Source organism: Coregonus lavaretus (assembly GCF_964263955.1).
Source record: "Coregonus lavaretus genome assembly, chromosome: 19".
Lineage (NCBI taxonomy): Eukaryota > Metazoa > Chordata > Actinopteri > Salmoniformes > Salmonidae > Coregonus > Coregonus lavaretus.
In genome coordinates, this window is record NC_140006.1 from 25,811,099 (window position 1) to 25,833,465 (window position 22,367).

Sequence of the window (22,367 nt, forward strand, 5' to 3'; positions counted from 1 at the left end):
CTCTTCCTCTGTCTGTCTCTCTCTCTCTCTCAATCTCTCCCCCCTTTACTCTCTCTCCACCTCTCTCTCTCTCTCTCTCTTCTCTCTCTCTCTCTCTCTCTCTCTCTCCTTCTCTCTCTCTCTCAATCTCTCCCCCTTTACTCTCTCTCTCTCTCTCTCTCTCTCTCTCACTCTCTCTCTCTCTCTCTCTCTCTCTCTCTCTCTCTCTCTCTCTCAATCTCTCCCCTTCTCTCCACCTCTCTCTCTCTCTCTCTCTCTCTCATCTCTCTCTCTCTCTCTCTCCCCCTTACTCTCTCTCTCCACCTCTCTCTCTCTCTCTCACTCTCTCTCAATCTCACTCTCTCTCTCACTCTCTCTCAATCTCACTCTCTCCCCCCTTTACTCTCTCTCCACCTCTCTTCCTCTATCTGTCTCTCTCTCTATCTCACTCTCTCCCCCCTTTACTCTCTCTCCATCTCTGTTGCTCTCTTTTATCCCTTTTCTGGAGGGAAAAAATATGGCTTACTTCCAAAGTCTCTCACAGTGAAATTCCTGTTTCTGATTTCCCTAGGGGACTTGAAGAAGAACCTCTGTCCAACAGCGGGAAGATCCTTGTCCGTAGCACTGATGGTCTGAATTACCTGGCAAAGCACAAAGAGCTTTCAAATATATGCCCAGAACCAAGTGGAGAAACAATTTATCACAATTATTCTCTTTCATTCTCTCTCACACACACGCACACGTGCACACAAGCACTCCACGCACGCACACAGCCTTTCTCACAGTGGAACTGTACATGCCTGGCCTACTTCTGCATTTTCACAGACAAAAGTGTCAAAGGGAACGGCAAGCTCCGGAGGGAACTCGTTGACATCCAACACATTGACTGTGACTGTGACCTTGTCGGATAGGAGAGGCTTGTCTGCAGAATCAAAGAAAACAGTAACATACAACATACAACACATAATAAATACATCATGCACATAGTGGACCTCAGTGAGCATCACAAATGAGTGAGCATTGCAAAAGTCCTTTCTCTCATCATGTGTGAACTGCTTTGTAAAACAAACAGTATTGAGGTGTATTACTAACTGTAAGTCGCTCTGGATAAGAGCGTCTGCTAAATGACTAAAATGTAAAATGTAATGATGTATTGGGCACATGTTAACTCTAGTTTGATAAAAGATGCAACAGTGACACTTTCTGTTTGCACTTGGAATTGCAGGCCTCATTCAATCAATATGAAATTGACAATTAAATAATGTAACACTTAAAAATAGTCATTGAAAAATATTAAAAATGTTTTAATAGAAAAACAAATGTCAGCACAGACAAATTATAAGATATTAATCATATGTGTTGATTGTATTGTGTGATTTGCTAATCATGCTAATGATTATTTTTATTTCAATTGAAAATCTTCCCATATAATAAGCTGCCGTTTCAGTGGAGAAATAGCATTAGTTCATCTTATCTGTCAGTCTGCATTACCGTACGTTTCAGTCAATTCCCCTAGATGGTGCCAAAAGTATGGAACATTGTGTGTGTAGGAGATTACTGAATGGCTTGCTTTCTGCAAACACTGTCCAAGTTATTTGCTCCAGGACCAGTATTCACAAAGTGTATCAGAGATTACTGATCTAGGATCAGGGCCCCCTTCTTGTTCATTGTGATTTAAAAGGCAAAACTGATCTTAGATCAACAATTCTACTCTGAGAGGCTTTGTGAATACGGCCCCAGGCGGATTTATATTAACCAGAGGAGGCTGGTGGAAGGAGTTATAGGAGGACTGGCTCGTTGTAATGGCTGGAATGGAATAAATAAATGTTACCAAACACATCAAGCACATGGAAACAACGTGTTTGACTCCATTCCATTAATTCCAGTCCAGCCATTACAGTGAGCCCGTCCACCTATAGCTCCGCCTACCAGCCTCCTCTGATATTAATATATATTATATACATATTAACCCTTCGTCCCAATACTTACTAACTTTACTGGCCACAACAGAGATATTGTGCTGCCTATTACTCTCTCTGTCCAACATCTCGTTGGTGGAGATGGTCCCTTCCACAGTATCAATGTCAAAGCAGCTGTCCACAGGCCTCTTCCACTCAATAGAGTACCTACAAAACATGCAGAAAACGTATAATTAACATATACATATGATTCCTTCAACCTCACACGGCATCTCTCAATCAAGACATACAGCTTAGCTATTCTTGACATACATTTTCTATGTAATAGATCTATAGAGATAGATAAATATTTGATTGGTTCCCAAGGAGAAATGTCAGAACGATTAATCAAATAAAGACCAAGGCTATGACAGGAAACATTACACAGAATAATAATAATTTGATTTTCATGTAGAGACTGGGGATTTGTCCCAAATGGCACCCTATTCCTTATAGTGCACTTCTTTTGACAAAATAAGTGCACTATCTAGGGAATAGGATGCCATTTGGGATGCAGCGTGGTTGTGTTCTGATCAGCGTTTTAGTACATTTAAGTGTTCCATATCCCAAAAGAACAATGACAAATGTAATGCTCTGAAATATTAAGCAGCCATCATGAAGACTGCCTTTTAAGCAAGGTGAATGACTGCCTCCTCCATTTGTAGTAATCCGTTAAATATTCATAGATAACAAAAATACACAGTTGGGCTACAAAGTATTTTGATGTTCTTGTGCAAGAGATGTCCTGCGTCTCACGTTCCCGCTCTCAACACCAACAGAGTGGAAGTCAACTGTACTTGAAAAACATTTAGAAGAAGAAGACAAACAATAGGCCAAATGTGATAGCAGATGTCAGTGTTCATTCATACCTCTGAGGAGCAGAGGTGGGTTTTGTTGCCGTTTAAGGTGTCAGACATAAGTGCCCAAATGTAAAGTAACTCAGCCCATGATGGACCCATTTCTCAACCCCAGCCTTGATGGATCTCATCTTTGAGTAAACATACTGTAGGTACACAATACTTATTATATATATGCATGAGTACGTACCTAACTGCACTGCTGCTTGCGTCTAGGTCCTGTGCAGTAACTGATCCAATGATGGTGCCCACAGGAGTGTCCTCATACACATCTATGGTGTAAGAGGTCTTAGTGAACACAGGGGGTTCGTCCACATCCAGCACATTGACCTTGACTGTGGCGATGTCTTTGAAAGGGCCCAGGTGGAGGAACCGGGGGTCCCGGTGAGCGTTGGAGGCCTCCACTTTAAAGGTGTACGACTTTTTGTTTTCGTAGTCGAGATGCTGAAAGATAATGAGTGAAGGAGTAATCTGCAAAGTTAAATGCATTTATTATTCAGAAATATGAATCAACATAGAATGATCGAATTAATACCTTCAAGAAAAGCAAACATTTTACATGAACACTGAATATACTGTGCAATGGTCAAATATAAAGCTTAGGGGGTCATAACTGTCTTGGTTCAGTTTGTTAACACCTCTGTTCGGTTTAATATGCTCAACAGACACGGAAGTTAAGTACTTTGATATAGAAATGTGCCCATTAACTGCACCAGCCAAGATTGATTAATCTAAAATGAACCAAAAGGGTTGGTTTCAATGTGCTTTTACCAAAACAGATGCATGTTCTTCAGTGTCTCAGCATTTAAGCAATTTGAGAATTGAAAAGTGAATGCTTGGGTTTTGACACATTTTCAGGAAGACACGTTGAGAACAGCTTTCTAACCCTATATTACTGTCTTACATTAACTCAGCTGGGTCCCTAGTTAGTGTTTACAACAAAACAGTTCTCACTGCCAACACACACACAGCAGTCCCTGTCTGAGGCACATGCACCCAAACATCTGGTAATCTGTGGAAATGGCAGCCACCCTGCTGACTGGATAACAACCAGACAGACAACAGGACTGGGCCGGTGATGCAGAAGGACAGACACCACAGCATGTGTGCTATCCTATCCCAAAAGCACTGTTCAGCGTTACCTGCAGGGAACACAATTCCTGCAACACTGCATACATGTAAATTAGCAGGGAAAATATTCATTATCTGGAAATTGAACCCATCCTTTGTTGGTTTGGGCCTATATCCTCCAACTCTACCTCCCACCACAAATCTGCAACCTAGTGAAATGTCTTCTTATCATTGGCACAGAGGTGTCAATTACAGTTTTTGTGCCAGGAAGCTCCTGCTGTTTTCACTTTGCCCTCCTGTGTGACTGACTTACCTGCCATGTCTCATCGTCTAGGAGATCAATGGGATAGCAAAGCGCCTCAACCTCCTACTTAAAATGTGAGGGCACACTTTTTTTAATTCACTGATAACCCACATGATAATAACTACTTTTGGAATATACAAGAGCTCAGCTTGGAAAGAGATCATATTATCTCAAATAAATCAGAAGAGGTTGATAGTCTAACGTATAAAGGTTGGAACCTGCCAGATAATAATTACTGGAGTCTTGAAGTATATTTTAGATTAGGTTGTGCTTTAAGACGGAAACGAAATCCAGCAAACTGTCCAATATAGAAAGACCCCGATATCTTGACACATAAATACATGTAGAGGGCATTCGAATCCCACAGACGGTTTACCTATGGTTTCACTATAATCTTTTATTTTGACGGAGCCGATTATCCCTTGAATCCATTACTCCAAATCCTCTTATCACACTGTGGCAAACCTTGGCTGAGCCCTCCCTAAGTCAGAGACCGGTCAAATAACCGGTCTCAGCAATTTTCCAGACTTTCCACCAACACCTGGACTTTCACAGTGGGTGATTTGGTGCTGTTTAGGCAAATGTAGAGTACCAGTCAAAAGTTTGGACACACCTACTCTTTCCAGGTTTTTTTAATTTGTACTATTTTCCACATTGTAGAATAAAAGTGAAGACATCACAACTATGAAATAACACATATGGAATCATGTAGTAACCAAAAAAGTGTTTTATATTTTATATTTGAGATTCTTCAAAGTAGCCACCCTTTGCCTTGATGACAGGTGTGCCTTGTTAAAAGTTAATTTGTGTAATTTATTTCCTTCTTAACGCATTTGAGCCAATCAGTTGTGTTGTGACAAGGTAGGGGTGGTATACAGAAGATAGCCCTATTTGGTAAAATACCAAGTCCATATTATGGCAAGAACAGTTCAAATAAGCAAAGAGAAACGACAGTCCATCATTACTTTAAGACATGGTCAATCCGGAAAATTTCAAGAACTTTGAAAGTTTCTTCAAGTGCAGTCGCAAAAACCATCAAGCGCTATGATGAAACTGGCTCTCATGAGGACCGCCACAGGAAAGGAAGACCCAGAGTTATTAGAGTTAACTGCACCTCAGATTGCAGCCCAAATAAATGCTTCACAGAGTTCAAGTAACAGACACATCTCAACATCAACTGTTCAGAGGGGACTGTGTGAATCATGCCTTCATGATCGAACACCAATAAGAAGAAGAGACTTGCTTGGGCCAAGAAAAACGAGCAATGGACATTAGACCGGTGGAAATCTGTCTTTTGGTCTGATGAGTCCAAATTTGAGATTTTTGGTTCCTACCGCCGTGTCGTTTTTAGACGCAGAGTAGGTGAACGGATGATCTACGCATGTATTGTTCCCACCATGAAGCATGGAAGAGGAGGTGTGATGGTGTGGGGGTGCTTTGCTGGTGACACTGTCTGTGATTTATTTAGAATTCAAGGCACACTTAACCAGCATGGCTACCACAGCATTCTGCAGCGATAAGCCATCCCATCTGGTTTGCGCTTAGTGGGACTATCATTTGTTTTCAAACAGGACAATGACCCAACACACCTCCAGGCTGTGTAAGGGCTATTTGACCAAGAAGGAGAGTGATGGAGTGCTGCATCAGATGACCTGGCCTCCACAATCACCCGACCTCAACCCAATTGAGATGGTTTGGAATGAGTAGGACCGCAGAGTGAAGGAAAAGCACCCAACAAGAACTCCTTCAAGAGTGTTTGAAAAGCATTCCAGGTGAAGCTGGTTGAGAGAATGCCAAGAGTGTGCAAAGCTGTCATCAAGGCAAAGGGTGGCTACTTTGAAGAATCTAAAATATATTTTGATTTGTTAAACACTTTTTTGGTTACTACATTATTCCATATGTGTTATTTCATAGTTTCGATTTTTTCACTATTATTCTACAATGTAGAAAATAGTAAAAAATAAAGAAAAACACTTGAATGACTAGGTGTGTCCAAACTTTTGACTGGTACTGTATGTGTGTATGTGTGTGTGTGTGTGTGTGTGTGTGGGGGGGGGGGGGGGGTTAGTTGACCCCTGTGTCTCTACTACCTGGTGATCCACCAGCAGCCATTTCGATGTATCATCTGGTACACACGCTCGTTCTGCAACGTCAGTTATATGGTTTGTCATTTTGGGCTACTTGTCAGGACTTTGTAGATGTCTTACATGTAGAGAGTGGAAGAAATAGACAGAGCAATAAGAAGGATGGCTGTGATACAAAGAGCTACAAAATGATGGCCCAATAATCATTTCAATTTCAGAAGGCAATTGTGCCTTTATATATAATTCACACTATGTATTTGCAAGAAAGTGTCTAATGCTTTGAAGTTTCATTGTCAACATCAAAACAAATGCAGGTGGCACATGGGGAAACTTCTATGTAACCAAGGACGTCCTCCAGAAACAAAAACACAGTATTTGCGAGGTAACTCACATAGCTGCAAGATACACACCCCATCTGTGAACAAGTAATAATATCATCCCAGACCAAACGAGAGATGCACTCAAACCCAGTTCAAAAGCTTTCATCAGGACAATTGGTGCAACTATCCATTTATGTGAAGATAGGAGTTTGGAAGTATGTGGGTCCCAAAGAGAAAAGCTGCTGTAAAGAGAATGTCTAAAGGGATTCCTGCTCGTCACATCCCATCAGGAGGTGTGTTTTCTGATCCTAGCCATGGAGGCATTTATTTATTAATGTCAGCTAAATCCCAAAACATTGCCCACTGGGCACACACTGGTTGAATAAAAATTGTTTCCACGTCATTTCAATGAAATGACGTTGAACCAACGTGGAATAGACTTTGAATTGACGTCTGTGTCCAGTGGGTGGGCACTTCCTGCTAAAAATATCCCAATGCATTTTTAGAATGCCAGAACATCGGGATCATCAAGTTCTCCATACTTCCTCCTGGTTAGGTTCTGAGGATGGTTTGTAGCTGTTGTAAAAAGATATATGCAGCAATTATCTCTTTAATATTCCAAGGCCCAAGTAGTACATTATTTTAATCATCTAAATGAGCAGCATTGCTCGTGATCTATCATAACAGATCTGAAATTCTCATGGAATGAACTTGAGAAACTGTCCCAAAACCAAGTGCAATGGATATCATTTGTGGACCTACAGTATCCTCATCACAGGGCAAAAGTGTTAAAGTTAAATGAAGTGACTGGTGGAGGGTTGTGAATTCCTACCTTTCTAAGGACTATGATTCCCTCCTGACTGTGCCTGTTGGAGGTGACATCAAACACCTTTCCTTCATCCCCAGGAACTATAGAATATTCCACCTCTGCATTCCTGCCAGAGTCCAGGTCATGAGCTCTGATCTTCCCTACTGCTGAGCCCACAGACGATGTTTCTGGGACCCTGAGGTGGAAAATACCTGGTGGAAAATAAAGACAGATGAGAAAGTTTAAAATAAAATATGTCATTGGCAGATTCTTGTATGTGTCAAGTCCCGGCGGTAGTGTTAAGTAAGGACAACAGACTCACATCATCCTCTTTGTAATGTGTTATATGAAAACTATCTGTGCAGTTATCACTTCTATGGTCATTTAAAACAATTGATTATGTATAGACAGTGCATAACCTCATTATAATTGAGTTACACTAATTAACACTAATTAATGATTAGATTAACATAACATTACTTAGAGATATAAGGTGACTTTCAGCACACAAAATTAACACATTCAACTTTCATTCTTGTTAGACTTGCTAGATTTATTGGCTAACAGCAAACAAAGCCATTGTCATTTAAATGCAATGTGGCACACTTTTTGAAAACCTGGGCGGGTTGTCATTGACGTCGCTGAGGGTGATGTTGATGGTGGTTGTTCCGGCTAGTCCCCCCAGCTGCCCGCCCATATCCTTCGCCTGAATAAGGACCTGGTACAGCTCCTTCATTTCACGATCCATGTTGGGTAAAGCAGTCCTTATCACCCCTGTTTAAGGTCACAGAAACAAACAGGGAAGATGTGAGGGAGAGAAATGAGAGAGAGAGAGAGAGAGAGAGAGAGAGAGAGAGAGAGAGAGAGAGAGAGAGGCAGAGAGAGAGAGGGAGAGGGTACACAGGGGGAGAAAGAGAGATGTGTTGTGACTATACGAGATCGTATCACCTTTGATGTTACTAGAGGGAATTGAGAAGAGGTGGATTGTGTGTGAATAGTGAATAAAAGATGTGTGAATAGCGTTTGATCAGGAGTCAGCCCATGGCACGGGTACTACGGGGTCACAAGTTGCCACCGACAATGAGTAAAAAGGCAAAGGAATTGCACTGTGTTGTCATCCTGTGAGTCAAGCAGAGTGTTCCCCTATACTCTGTCCAACTTTATCTGCAACACTCACTATTGAGTTCCAAACTGCCTCTGGAAGCAACGTCAGCACAAGAACTGGTTGTCGGGAGCTTCATGAAATGGGTTTCCATGGCCGAGCAGCCGCACACAAGCCTTAGATCACCATTCACAATGCCAAGTGACGGCTGGAGGGGTGTAAAGCTCGCTGCCATTGGACTCTGGAGCAGTGGAAACTCGTTCTCTGGAGTGATGAATCAAGCTTCACCATCTGGCAGTCCGACGGACGAATCTGGGTTTGGCGAATGCCAGGAGAATGCTACCTGCCCCAATGCATAGTGCCAACTGTAAAGTTTGGTGAAGGAGGAATAATGGTCTGGGGTCTGTTTTTCATGGTTCGGGCTAGGCCCATTAGTTCCAGTGAAGAGAAATCTTGACGTTACAGCATACAATGACATTCTAGACAATCCAACTTTGTGGCAACAGTTTGGGGAAGGCCATTTCCTTTTTTCAGCATGACAATGACCCCGTGCACAAAGCTAGGTCCATACAGAAATGGTTTGTAGAGATCGGTGTAGAAGAACTTGACTGGCCTGCACAGAGTCCTGACCTCAACTCTATTGCACACCTTTGGGATGAATTGGAACACCGACTGCGAGCCAGGCCTAATCGCCCAACATCAGTGCCCAACCTCACTAATGCTCTTGTGGCTGAATGGAAGCAAGTCCCCACAGCAATGTTCCAACATCTAGTGGAAAGCCTTCCCAGAAGAGTGGAGGATGTTATAGCAGCAAAGGGGAGACCAACTCCACATGAATGCTCATAATTTTGGAATGAGATGTTCGATGAGCAGGTGTCCACATACTTTTGGCAATGTAGTATCTACAATAATCACATACAGTCAGGCCCATAAATATTTGGACATTGACCAAGTTATTATTATTTTAGCTGTCTACCACAGTATATTGGAGTTGAAATTAAATAATGAATATGAGCTGAATGTGCAGACTTTCAGCTTTAATTTGAGGGTATTTACATCCAAAACGGGTCAACGGTATAGGAGTTACAGCACTTTTTATATGTGGTCCCCCCCTTTTTAAGTGACCTAAAGTAATTGGACAATTGGCTGCTCAGCTGTTCCATGGCCAGGTGTGTGTTATTCCCTCATTAGTTCATTTACAAGTGTAAGGTTCTGTATTTATTTTCTTAGTTCACCTTGTGTTCTTGAACGTAGCCCTGTTTCTTTGTGTTCTTGAACGTAGCCCTGTATTTTATTTTTGTTCATTGATTTCACCTGTGTTACTCACCTGGTCTCATCAGCCCCTTATTTAGTTCAGTTCATTCTGTTTGTGCCTTGTGAGGTATTGTTCTTTTTGACTCTACTAAGCCTTTTCCTAGCTCGTTTGTGAGAACCAGTTATAGCCTTCAGTCCTAGTTTTGATTCACATGCCTGTTAGCCTTCCTGTGTATGACCATTGCCTGCCTGTGTCCACGATTCCTGCCTTCTGCGAATGCAAAATAAACACCTGCCGCGTTCTGCGCGTGAATCTACAAATTTTTCTCCCTGAGTATGTATTACAACAAGTAAGCAGATAAAAGGTCTAGAGTTGATTTCAAGTGTGGCATTTGGAATCTGTTGCTGTTAACCCTCAATATGAAGTCCAAAGAGCTGTCACTGCCAGTGAAGCAAGCCATCATTAGACTGAAAAATCAAAATAAACCCAGAGAGATAGCAAAACATTAGGTGTGGCCAAATCAACTATTTGGTACATTCTTAAAAAGAAAGAATGCACTGGTGAGCTCAGGAACACCAAAAGGCCCGGAAGACCACGGAAAACAACTGTGGTGGATGATAGAATCATTATATCCTTGGTGTAGAAAAACCCCTTCACAACAGTTGGCCAGATCAAGAACACCCTCCAGGAGGTAGGCATATCTGTGTCAAAGTCAACAATCAAGAGAAGTGTCACGGTTTCGGCCGAGGCTGCTCCTCCTCCTTGTTCGGGCAGGCTTCGGCGGTCGTTGTCTCCGGAGTACTAGCTGCCACCGTTCTTTGTTTTCGATGTTTGTTTGGGATTCGGCTCTCGCTCCCGAGGGCGTATGACGGCACAGCTGCCGAGTGTCAGGGGTTCCTCCTGCAGGTGGAGCTCTACCTGGCCACTGTACACCCGGTGCCCTCGGGACACGAGAGCGTTTCCGCCCTCATCTCCTGTCTCACCGGCAAGGCGTTGGAATGGGCCAACGCCGAATGGAGGAGGATAGACGCCACCACCATCTCCTATGCGTCTATTCTACCTCCGACAGGGGAGGAGGAGCGCCCAGGAGTTCGCACTGGAGTTCCGGACACTAGCGGCAGATGCAGGGTGGAATGAACGGGCCCTCATGGATCACTTTCGATGTAGTCTACGGGAGGACGTCCAACGTGAGTTGGCTTGCAGGGACACCAACCTCACGTTCGACCAGTTGGTCGACATGTCCATCCGTCTTGACACCCTGCTGGCCACCCGTGGACGTCCCGAGTGGGGTCCGTCCATTCCATCCTCCAGCACCTCCGAGCCGAGCCCTACGGAGCTCGGGGGTGCTGGCGCTAGAGAGAGGAGGAGAAGGAGCCCGAGGGGGCCTGTCCCCTGCACCACTTGAGGCCGTGGAGGGCACACTGCGGCCAGGTGCTGGGGAGGGTCTCCAGGAGGAGGGGACGACAGGCCACGCACTGGGGAGCCTTCCCAGGTGAGTAGACGCCCCACTTACCCAGAGCTCTCTGTTGTGCACTTCTGTATACCTGTAAGTTTTCCACAGGTTGCACCTCATTCCCAGCATAAGGCACTAGTAGATTCAGACGCAGCTGGGAATTTTGTGGATCGGAAATTTTGTTTAGATTTAGGGATTCCCCTCCTTCCTGTGGACGTTCCATTTCCAGTTCATGCTTTAGATAGTCGCCCGTTGGGTTCGGGGTTGATTAGGGAGGTCACAGCACCACTTAGGATGTGTACGCAGGGGGGTCATGAGGAGTCTATTCAGCTATATCTGATCGACTCCCCTGCGTACCCGGTGGTGCTGGGAATTCCCTGGTTAAGTACCCATAACCCTTCTATTTCGTGGCAAGAGAGGGCTCTCAGGGAGTGGTCTGCTCAGTGTGAGGGGCGATGTCTGGGTGTTTCCGTGGGGGCGACCTCGGTGGAAAGTCCAAACCAAGTGGCCGCAATGCACATTCCCCCTGAATATGAGGATTTGGCACTTGTGTTCAGTAAGGCGAGGGCGACGCAGTTGCCTCCTCACAGACAGGGGGATTGTGCGATAGACCTCCAGGCAGGAGCAGCGCTCCCGCGGAGCCACGTGTATCCTTTGTCTCAAGAGGAGAAAAGGGCTATGGAGACGTACATAGCCGAATCTTTGAGACAGGGATACATACGGCCCTCCACTTCCCCTGCGTCCTCAAGCTTCTTTTTTGTGAAGAAAAAGGATGGAGGGTTGCGCCCGTGCATTGATTACCGTGGTCTCAATCAGATTACTGTGAAATACAGTTATCCACTCCCTCTGATTGCGACTATGACGGAATCATTGCACGGAGCGCGTTTCTTCACAAAACTGGATCTCAGGAGTGCATATAACTTGGTGCGCATTAGGGAGGGCGATGAATGGAAGACAGCATTTAGTACCACCTTGGGTCATTACGAGTATCTCGTCATGCCATACGGGTTGATGAATGCTCATTCAGTCTTCCAATCCTTCGTGGATGAGATCTTCCGGAACATGCAGGGGCAAGGTGTGGTCGTGTACATTGATGACATTCTGGTGTACTCTTCTACCCGAGCCAAGCATGTAGCCCTGGTGTCGAGTGTTGAGGAGGCTGTTGAAGCACGACCTGTATGTCAAGGCAGAGAAATGTCTGTTTTTCCAGGAGTCGGTCTCCTTTTTGGGTTATCGGTTGTCCGCGTCAGGGGTGAAGATGGAGGTGGACCGTGTGTCAGCCATGCGTAATTGGCAAACCCCAACCACTGTTAAAGAGGTGCAGCAGTTCTAGGGCTTTGCGAATTACTACCGGAGGTTTATCCGGGGTTTTGGACAGGTGGCAGCTCCCATCACGTCTCTTCTGAAGGGGGGTCCGGTGCACTTGCAGTGGTCAGCTGAGGCGGACAGGGCTTTTGGGAAACTGAAGGGCCTGTTTACTTCGGCTCCGGTGCTGGCGCATCCGGATCCCGCCTTACCATTTCAGGTAGAGGTGGACGCGTCTGAGGCCGGTATAGGGGCCGTTCTATCTCAACGGTCCGGCACGCCACCTAAACTCCGGCCCTGTGCATTTTACTCTAAAAAGCTCAGCCCGGCGGAGCGAAATTATGACGTAGGGGACAGGGAGCTGTTAGCCGTGGTACAGGCCCTAAAGGTGTGGAGGCATTGGCTTGAGGGGGCTTAACACCCTTTCCTCATTTTGACTGACCATCGGAACCTGGAGTACATCCGGGCGGCTAGGAGACTGAACCCTCGCCAGGCTCGGTGGAGCATGTTTCTAGCCAGGTTTGTATTTAAAATCACGTACATCCCTGGGTCCCAGAACGGTAAGGCAGACGCCCTGTCCCGGCGGTATGACACAGAGGAGAGGTCCGTTGAGCCCACTTCCATACTACCGGAGTCTTGTCTAGTGGCACCGGTTGTGTGGGAGGTCGATGCTGAAATCGAGCGGGCGTTGCGTACCGACCCTAGCCCTCCACAGTGTCCTGTGGGTCGGAAGTACGTTCCGCTCGAGGTTCGGGATCGACTCATTTATTGGGCTCACACGTCACCCTCCTCTGGACATCCTGGTATTGGCCGGACAGTGCACTGTCTTGGTGCTAAGTACTGGTGTCCCACGTTAGCCAGGGATGTGAGGGTTTATGTCTCCTCCTGCTCGGTGTGCGCCCAGTGTAAGGCGCCTAGACATCTGCCTAGGGGTAAGTTACAACCCCTGCCCGTTCCACAACGACCATGGTCTCACCTCTCGGTGGACTTCATCACTGACCTTCCCCCCTCGCAGGGAAATACCACTATACTGGTCGTTGTGGACCGGTTCTCTAAGGCCTGTCGTTTGCTCCCTATGCCGGGCCTTCCTACTGCCCTACAGACCGCCGAAGCTCTATTCACCCACGTTTTCCGGCACTACGGGGTACCCGAGGATATTGTGTCTGATCGAGGTCCCCAGTTCACCTCCAGAGTCTGGAGAGCTTTTATGGAGCGTTTGGGGGTCTCGGTGAGCCTTACCTCGGGTTACCATCCTGAGAGTAATGGGCAGGTGGAACGCGTGAACCAGGATGTGGGTAGGTTTCTTAGATCATACTGCCAGGGCCGGCCGGAGGAGTGGGCACGGTATGTTCCTTGGGCAGAAATGGCCCAGAATTCCCTACGCCACTCCTCAACTAACCTAACCCCTTTCCAATGTGTGTTAGGTCACCAGCTGGTTCTGGCACCATGGCAGCAGAGCCAGATCGAGGCTCCTGCGGTGGATGAGTGGGTGCGGCGCTCGGAGGAGACGTGGAACGCTGCACACGTCCACCTGCAGCGGGCCATCCGTCGTCAAAAGGCGAGCGCCGATCTCCACCGCAGTTAGGGGCCGGTGTACGCACCTGGTGACCGAGTCTGGCTCTCTACCAGAAACCTGCCCCTCAGCCTGCCCTGCCGGAAACTGGGTCGGCGGTTTGTGGGGCCGTTTAAAGTCCTGAGAAGATTGAACGAGGTGTGTTACAGATTACAACTGCCTAGTGACTATCGTATTAACCCCTCGTTCCATGTGTCTCTTCTCAGGTGGTGGTAGCTGGTCCACTCCAGTAAGATGAGATCAGAGAGACTCCTCCGCCCCCATTGGACATCGAGGGGGCCCCGGCTTACACCGTGCGGTCCATCTTGAATTCGAGACGTCGGATGGGGGGTCTCCAATATCTCGTGGAGTGGGAGGGGTACGGCCCGGAGGAGAGGTGCTGGGTGCCGAGGAGGGACATCTTAGACCTGTCTCTTCTGACCGAGTTCCATCGTGGTCATCCCATGCGCCCTGCTCCGCGTCCTCCTGGTCGTCCTCGAGGCCGGGATCGGCGCACGGCTGGGGCCGCGCGTCAAGGGGGGGGTACTGTCACAGTTTCGGCCGAGGCTGCTCCTCCTCCTTGTTCGGGCAGGCTTCGGCGGTCGTCGTCTCCAGAGTACTAGCTGCCACCGTTCTTTGTTTTCGATGTTTGTTTGGTTAGGTCTGTTTGGTACACCTGTTCATGTTTAGTGTTGATTATGTGTCCTATAAGTTCTCGTTGTTTCTGTCATGTGTTGTGTGTAATTGTTTTCACCTGTCTGTTGGTGCTCTTCATTTGTTTGGACAGACGCCAGAGTGTACCGTCGCACTTTTGTTTTCGTGCGTAGTCGGTTTTGGTATTTTACGCACTGTTGCGTATTTTTCGCCTCCGGGTTAGTTGGACCCGTTTGTATTTGTTTCATTTCAGTAAAGTCAGGTTTGACTGAGCTCCTGTGTCCTGCACTTGATTCCACACCACATTCGCATCAGAACCCTTGACAAGAAGACTACACCAAAGTAAATACAGAGGGTTTACCACAAGATGTAAACCATTGGTAAGCCTCAAAAACAGGAAGACCAGATTAGAGTTTGCCAAAAAACTTATTAAAAAGCCTGTACAGTTCTGGAACAACATCCTGTGGACAGATGAGACAAAGATCAACTTGTACCAGAATAATGGGAAGAGAAGAGTATGGAGAAGGGAAGGAACTGCTCATGATCTGAAGCATACCACCTCATCTGTGATGCATGGTGGAGGTAGTGTTATGGCGTGGGCATGTATGGCTGCCAATGGAACTGGTTCCCTTGTATTTATTGATGATGTGACTGCTGACAAAAGCAGCAGGATGAATTCTGATGTTTAGGGCTATATTATCTGCTCAGATTCAGCCAAATGCTTCAAAACTCATTGGACGGTGCTTCACAGTGCAGATGGGCAATGACCCGAAGCATACTGCGAAAGCAACCCAATAATTTTTTAAGGCAAAGAAGTGGAATGTTCTGCAATGGCCAAGTCAATCACCTGACCTGAATCAAATTGAGCATGCATTCCACTTGCTGAAGGCAGAACTGAAGGCAAAACGCTCCAAGAACAAGCAGGAACTGAAGACAGCTGCAGTAAAGGCCTGGCAGAGCATTACCAGGGAAGAAACCCAACATCTGGTGATGTCTATGAGTTCCAGACTTCAGGTAGTCATTGAATGCAAAGGATTTGCAACCAAGTATTAAAACTCACAATTTAATTTATGATTATGTTAGTTTGTCCAATACTTTTGAGCCCCTAAAATTGGGGGGCTATGTATACAAATGGTTATAATTCCTACACGGTTCATAGAAGAATTTCGACAAAACCCTTAAATTAAAGATGAAAGTCTACACTTAAAGCACATCTTGATTGTTTCTTTTAAAATCCATTGTGGTGGCGTACAGAGCCAGAATAATGCAAATTGTCACACAAATACTTATGGACCTGACTGTACATCGAAATAAGATATTGCAGTGGTCAGGGCTCTAAAGTGTGACCAATTTGGTTGAAAATGTTTGTATTTTTGCTGTGCGACCTGGAGTTTTAATTTGGGAACACCAGTGGTACAGCTTTACATTATGCCATTGTAAAGGCCAGTTACACATTTGGTTTTCAAATCTCTCCATGTGACATTATGGATGTGCCTTGATTTCAACTGTGTTGTGATCTCACCAGTTTTGGAGTCGACTGAAAAGTAAGGCTGTCCGTATAGGATACTGTACACGATCCGTGCACTATTCCCATAGGTGGGGTCGTCAGCATCTGTGGCAGTCACCTGCATAACAAAAGTACCTGTGCGTCAGACAGAGACAAAGGGAAGGAAATTGTTAGAAATACTGTTATTTTCGTCACTTCGAGCATTACGTCTTAAGAATAGTACAAGATTCGTATGTTTTTCATCAAGACAAAGTTTGTGACATAATTTGACACATTCTGGCATGTAATGTAATCTACAGTGGGGAGAACAAGTATTTGATACACTGCCGATTTTGCAGGTTTTCCTACTTACAAAGCATGTAGAGGTCTGTAATTTTTATCATAGGTACACTTCAACTGTGAGAGACGGAATCTAAAACAAAAATCCAGAAAATCACATTGTATGATTTTTAAGTAATTAATTAGCATTTTATTGCATGACATAAGTATTTGATCACCTACCAACCAGTAAGAATTCCGTCTCTCACAGACCTGTTAGTTTTTCTTTAAGAAGCCCTCCTGTTCTCCACTCATTACCTGTATTATCTGCACCTGTTTGAACTAGTTACCTGTATAAAAGACACCTGTCCACACACTCAATCAAACAGACTCCAACCTCTCCACAATGGCCAAGACCAGAGAGCTGTGTAAGGACATCAGGGATAAAATTGTAGACCTGCACAAGGCTGGGATGGGCTACAGGACAATAGGCAAGCAGCTTGGTGAGAAGGCAACAACTGTTGGCGCAATTATTAGAAAATAGAAGAAGTTCAAGATGACGGTCAATCACCCTCGGTCTGGGGCTCCATGCAAGAACTCACCTCGTGGGGCATCAATGATCATGAGGAAGGTGAGGGATCAGCCCAGAACTACACGGCAGGACCTGGTCAATGACCTGAAGAGAGCTGGGACCACAGTCTCAAAGAAAACCATTAGTAACACACTACGCCGTCATGGATTAAAATCCTGCAGCGCACGCAAGGTCCCCCTGCTCAAGCCAGCACATGTCCAGGCCCGTCTGAAGTTTGCCAATGACCATCTGGATGATCCAGAGGAGGAATGGGAGAAGGTCATGTGGTCTGATGAGACAAAAATAGAGCTTTTTGGTCTAAACTCCACTCGCCGAGTTTGGAGGAAGAAGAAGGATGAGTACAACCCCAAGAACACCATCCCAACCGTGAAGCATGGATGTGGAAACATCATTCTTTGGGGATGCTTTTCTGCAAAGGGGACAGGACGACTGCACCGTATAGAGGGGAGGATGGATGGGGCCATGTATCGCGAGATCTTGGCCAACAACCACCTTCCCTCAGTAAGAGCATTGAAGATGGGTCGTGGCTGGGTCTTCCAGCATGACAACGACCTGAAACACACAGCCAGGGCAACTAAGGAGTGGCTCCGTAAGAAGCATCTCAAGGTCCTGGAGTGGCCTAGCCAGTCTCCAGACCTGAACACAATAGAACATCTTTGGAGGGAGCTGAAAGTCCGTATTGCCCAGCACAGGCCCCGAAACCTGAAGGATCTGGAGAAGGTCTGTAAGGAGGAGTGGGCCAAAATCCCTGCTGCAGTGTGTGTAAACCTGGTCAAGACCTACAGGGAACTTATGATCTCTGTAATTGCAAACCAAGGTTTCTGTACCAAATATTAAGTTCTGCTTTTCTGATGTATCAAATACTCATATCATGCAATAAAATGCAAATTAATTACTTAAATATCATACAATGTGATTTTCTGGATTTTTGTTTTAGATTCCGTCTCTCACAGTTGAAGTGTACCTATGATAAAAAGTACAGACCTCTACATGCTTTGTAAGTAGGAAAACCTGCAAAATCGGCAGTGTATCAAATACTTGTTCTCCCCACTGTACATAGGCTATAGGATATCTGATGTAATTCAAAGCAAGACAGCTTGGCTGGACTTTTTGGATGAATGCTGGGATCTGAAGCTTTAACATGGAGTTTAAACTTCATGAGAATTAAGAGATTATGGTCTTAAAACCTCACCGTTAACTTTAAGTAATAGTATTTACCAGACAGATGGAATGGGCTAGCCGCTCCATCCCTAACTTAAGCTTTATACATAGATCAATGTGTAGACCTTGTCTATTCATTTCACCCTGTAGGCTAAATAATGTATTTATCATTTACATTTTTCTCAGACCTTTCACAATAATTGACAGCACAGTGTTTTGTTAAACTACATGGTTTCAGTTCGCTACTATTACCAAAATGCCGGTGTTGTTTTGTGCTTTACCAACATTTAGCCATTTCGCTCCTTAGAATTTGTTTCTTTCATTATTCCATGTAATGTATCTGTTGCATTTTCCTGTGTATGCTGTGTTTAGGATCTCATGAACACTTACGAGGTATATGTTGTCTTTACTGAATTCAACCTAATTGAATTTTCATCTCATTTTTCTTTTGTTTGTGTTCCCTCACTTCCATCGACTGGTCATGTGCTCTCTGGATTGGTGCCAGTATTTCTGGCAATAGGCCTACGTGAAATACCTGTGTGTAACGTTTTGTTGGGTTTAGCTTGTTATGGGCAGAGCCTGGTACCCCACCTGTGCTCAGTGATCGAGGAAGGAGAACCTGCTTAGGCCTTACTTAGATTTTATATTAATTCAATGTTTTGTTTTTAAGCTTATAGACCTATCTGATAAAGACAGAATTTTTTGGGATTTAGGCCTACACTCTTATTAAAAAAGGTTCTATCTACAACCTAAAATTGTTCTTCATCTGTCCCCGTAAGAGAACCCTTTGAAGAGCCCTTTTTGGTACCAGGAAGAACCCTTTTGGTTCAGGGTTGAACCCTTTTGGGTTCCATGTGGAAACCTTTCCACAAAGGGTTCTACATAGAACCCAAAAGGGTTTTACCTGGAACCAAAAACAGTTCTACCTGGAACCTAAAAGGGCTCTTCAAAGGGTTCTCTTATGGGGACAGATGAAGAACCATTTTAGGTTGTAGATAGAACCTTTTTTAATAAGAGTGTAGGCCTAAATCCAAACATTTTCTGTAACCCTTTTGGAACCCTTTTTTCTAAGAGTGTACTACATGTCCTCAATATTGATTTAACAAAGTTTAACAGGGATCCCATTAAAAGGGGAGTCATTTGATGCCTAGTTAAAAGTAATACATTGTTAGCAATGTTGTTGAGTTGACTTAATGTTTTCTTATTCATCCCTGGTTGCAGCCCGGTTTAGGTCTATAAACCACTGCCTATTTCACTATGTTCAGCACGCGATGCATGCGTTTAGAAAAAAGGTGCGGTTTGTTCGAGACGACCAACATCGGGTGAGTCCACTGCAATTTACTGTGAATGAATGTCGCTGGCTTTTAATGTGTGCTTTATGGCAAATAGTGTACTTTATTCATTTCAACTGCAAAAACGTTTACAACCCAAAACATCAAGGCCACCTGCCTGCAATGATATTAAACCAAGCAACAGTAACCTATGCCGGTCTCAATCATGTGATTGTATGAAGATGAAATCGTAGACAGTATAACTAGGCCTGTAGTCCTAAAGGATACCCTTCAAATACCCTAGTGTAGATTACTGTCCAACATCGTCATAGTATCTTTACCCCATATGGATTTGTGTAAGCCAAAAAGTACAGTATATGTGCCTTTCTTACCTCCTGGTGACATCTCTGGGACACTGGCTGTATATGGGCCCTCTAAGAACTTTGGTTCATTGTCATTGATGTCTTGAACTTTTATGATGAATTCAGACTCAGGCTCCAGAGGCCTGCCTGTGTGCATGTCCATAGCCTGGGCTCGTAATGTGTAGTAAGACTTCTCCTCTCTGTCCAGACCCATCAAGGCATGGATGTCGCCCGTCGTCTGGTCTATGGTGAAGATGGTGCCGGCTCCTTCTCCTGAGAGAGTGTACTTCACCTCGCTGTCACCCCTGTCCAGGTCTGTGTGAAGCTGAATAGAGAAAACATGTTGTATTTGTCAATTAATCAAAGTAGGTATATATACTAGGCCTAGTTATTTATGTGACTTTAGTTGTATTCGCATTTCCCCAACCCTCTCCATGAGATTGATTTCAGCTATGTCACAACTGTGTTGTACCACTGTTATACAACATAATGTTATCAAAGTAAGTGAGAACTCAGTGTACTGTACTCCCCTAGACATGATATAATTAGACCATTAGTGCATACTGTGGCTTGTTTGATGGATGACAACAAGATGCATAGGGGGACAGAGTTTTCTTGCTGAGCTGTGTCTATTTCCTGCTCCTCCTCGTTCCTTCTAACTGTCACTGACCATAAGAAAATGCTGAGAACATGTTGTGCCATTGATAGATACATAACGGGGCAGAGCACAGTCCCCTGTGTTAATAAAGAAATCCTTTAGATGACCTGTGGCTTGACTATCCTATAAAGGGATTCATTACTCGACTGGATGGCCTGGTTTTACATACAGATGTAGGATCTTAATTTGATCACTCTTTTGTGGCTGAGAATGTTCCTGCACAGCAGGAAATGCAAACTTCAAGTGTATTCAAAGTTTAAAAAGGCTTCTAAAGTTTGTAATTTCCACTTTAAAATGTCAGACTTGATTTACTAACGAAAAATGTATCAACCCTTACAAAACATTTCTATTAATATTTCCTGTTGCTGCAGGATTATTTTCTTGCTTTAGCAAACAGGCTCAAATTAAGCATACACTCATATCAAATACGGCGCTGGAAGGCCGATTAAGCTGTTTACATGTCCTAATAATTCAAAGGTTTTCTCAGAAAACCAGATGTTTTAATCGGCGTATGCTTACTTCGATTTTGACCTTACGCCGATTAAGATACGCACTATATATACAAAAGTATGTGGACAACCCTTCAAATTAGTGGATTAGGCTATTTCAGCCACAACCGTTGCTGACAGGTGTATAAAATTGAGCACTGCCATGCAATCTCCATAGACAATTGTCTGTCCTCGGTTGCAACACTCACTACCGAGTTCCAAACTGCCTCTGGAAGCAACGTCAGCACAAGAACTGTTCGTCGGGAGCTTCATGAAATGTGTTTCAATGGCCGAGCAGCCGCACACAAGCTTAAGATCACCATGCGCAATGCCAACCATCGGCTGGAGTGGTGTAAAGCTCGCCGCCATTGGACTCTGGAGCAGTGAAAATTAGTTATCTGGAGTGATGAATCATGCTTCACCATCTGGCAGTCTGACAGTCCAACAGATGAATCTGGCTTTGGTGGATGCCAGGAGAACGCTACTTGCCCGAATGCATAGTGCCAATTATAAAGTTTGGTGGAGGAGGAATAATGGTCTGGGGCTGTTTTTCATGGTTTGGGCTAGGCCCCTTAGTTCCAGTGAAGGGAAATCTATAGCTATGGTATACAATGACATTCTAGACGATTCTGTTCTTTCAACTTTGTGGCAACAGTTTGGGGAAGGCCCTTTCCTGTTTCAGCATGACAATGCCCCGTGCACAAAGCAAGGTCCATACAGAAATGAAACATCGGTGTGGAAGAACTTGACTGGCCTGCACATAGCCCTGAGCTCAACCCCATCAAACACCTTTGGGATTAATTGGAAGGCCGACTGCGAGCCAGGCCTAATCGCCTAACACTAATGCTCTTGTGGCTGAAGTCCCTGCAGCAATGTTCCAACATCTAGTGGAAAGCCTTCCCAGAAGAGTGGAGGCTGTTATAGCAGCAAAGGGGGGACCAACTCCATATTAATGCCCATGAGTTTGGAATGAGATGTTCTACGAGCAGGTGTCCACATACTTTTGGTCATGTAGAGTATTTACATACTCGGCCTACTGCCATAATCAGTTTAATATGTAATTATTAGTGTGCATAAAAACATACTCATTGTAAGGGAGCATGAAAGATGCAATGCATTGTTCCAGTGTCCAGCACATAAGTCCAAACATTTATTTTATTTTAAGTGAATGGTGGAAACTGCGGGAAGCAGTGCTAGACCTAAATGTCAATGATTTAGGTTCTCTGTTAGTGTTTAGACTTTGTAATTTACTTTGCATGGAGTATGTGACATTCCTGCATTTCTAACAGCTGCATACTAGAGAATAGAGAATACTTTTTATATTGAATAATCAAGTAAAATTCCTGCCACCTCTTGACTTGCAGAGGA

At 44.7% G+C, this 22,367-nt stretch overlaps 1 protein-coding gene across 1 annotated transcript in view; it reads right to left on the reverse strand.

The window, feature by feature from the left end:
• The window catches only part of LOC311147098 (cadherin-12-like), a gene marked incomplete at both ends in the record, with an annotated part of 36,648 nt that overhangs the window by 3,200 nt on the left and 11,081 nt on the right, over positions 1-22,367 (reverse strand). Inside the window, 8 exons of the mRNA XM_084183723.1 lie at positions 506-620; positions 780-901; positions 1,969-2,105; positions 2,985-3,238; positions 7,406-7,593; positions 7,988-8,155; positions 16,225-16,344; positions 19,884-20,178. Of these exons, the coding sequence (XP_084039849.1) occupies positions 506-620; positions 780-901; positions 1,969-2,105; positions 2,985-3,238; positions 7,406-7,593; positions 7,988-8,155; positions 16,225-16,344; positions 19,884-20,178 (1,399 nt within the window). The remainder of the gene's footprint in view (positions 1-505; positions 621-779; positions 902-1,968; positions 2,106-2,984; positions 3,239-7,405; positions 7,594-7,987; positions 8,156-16,224; positions 16,345-19,883; positions 20,179-22,367) is intronic.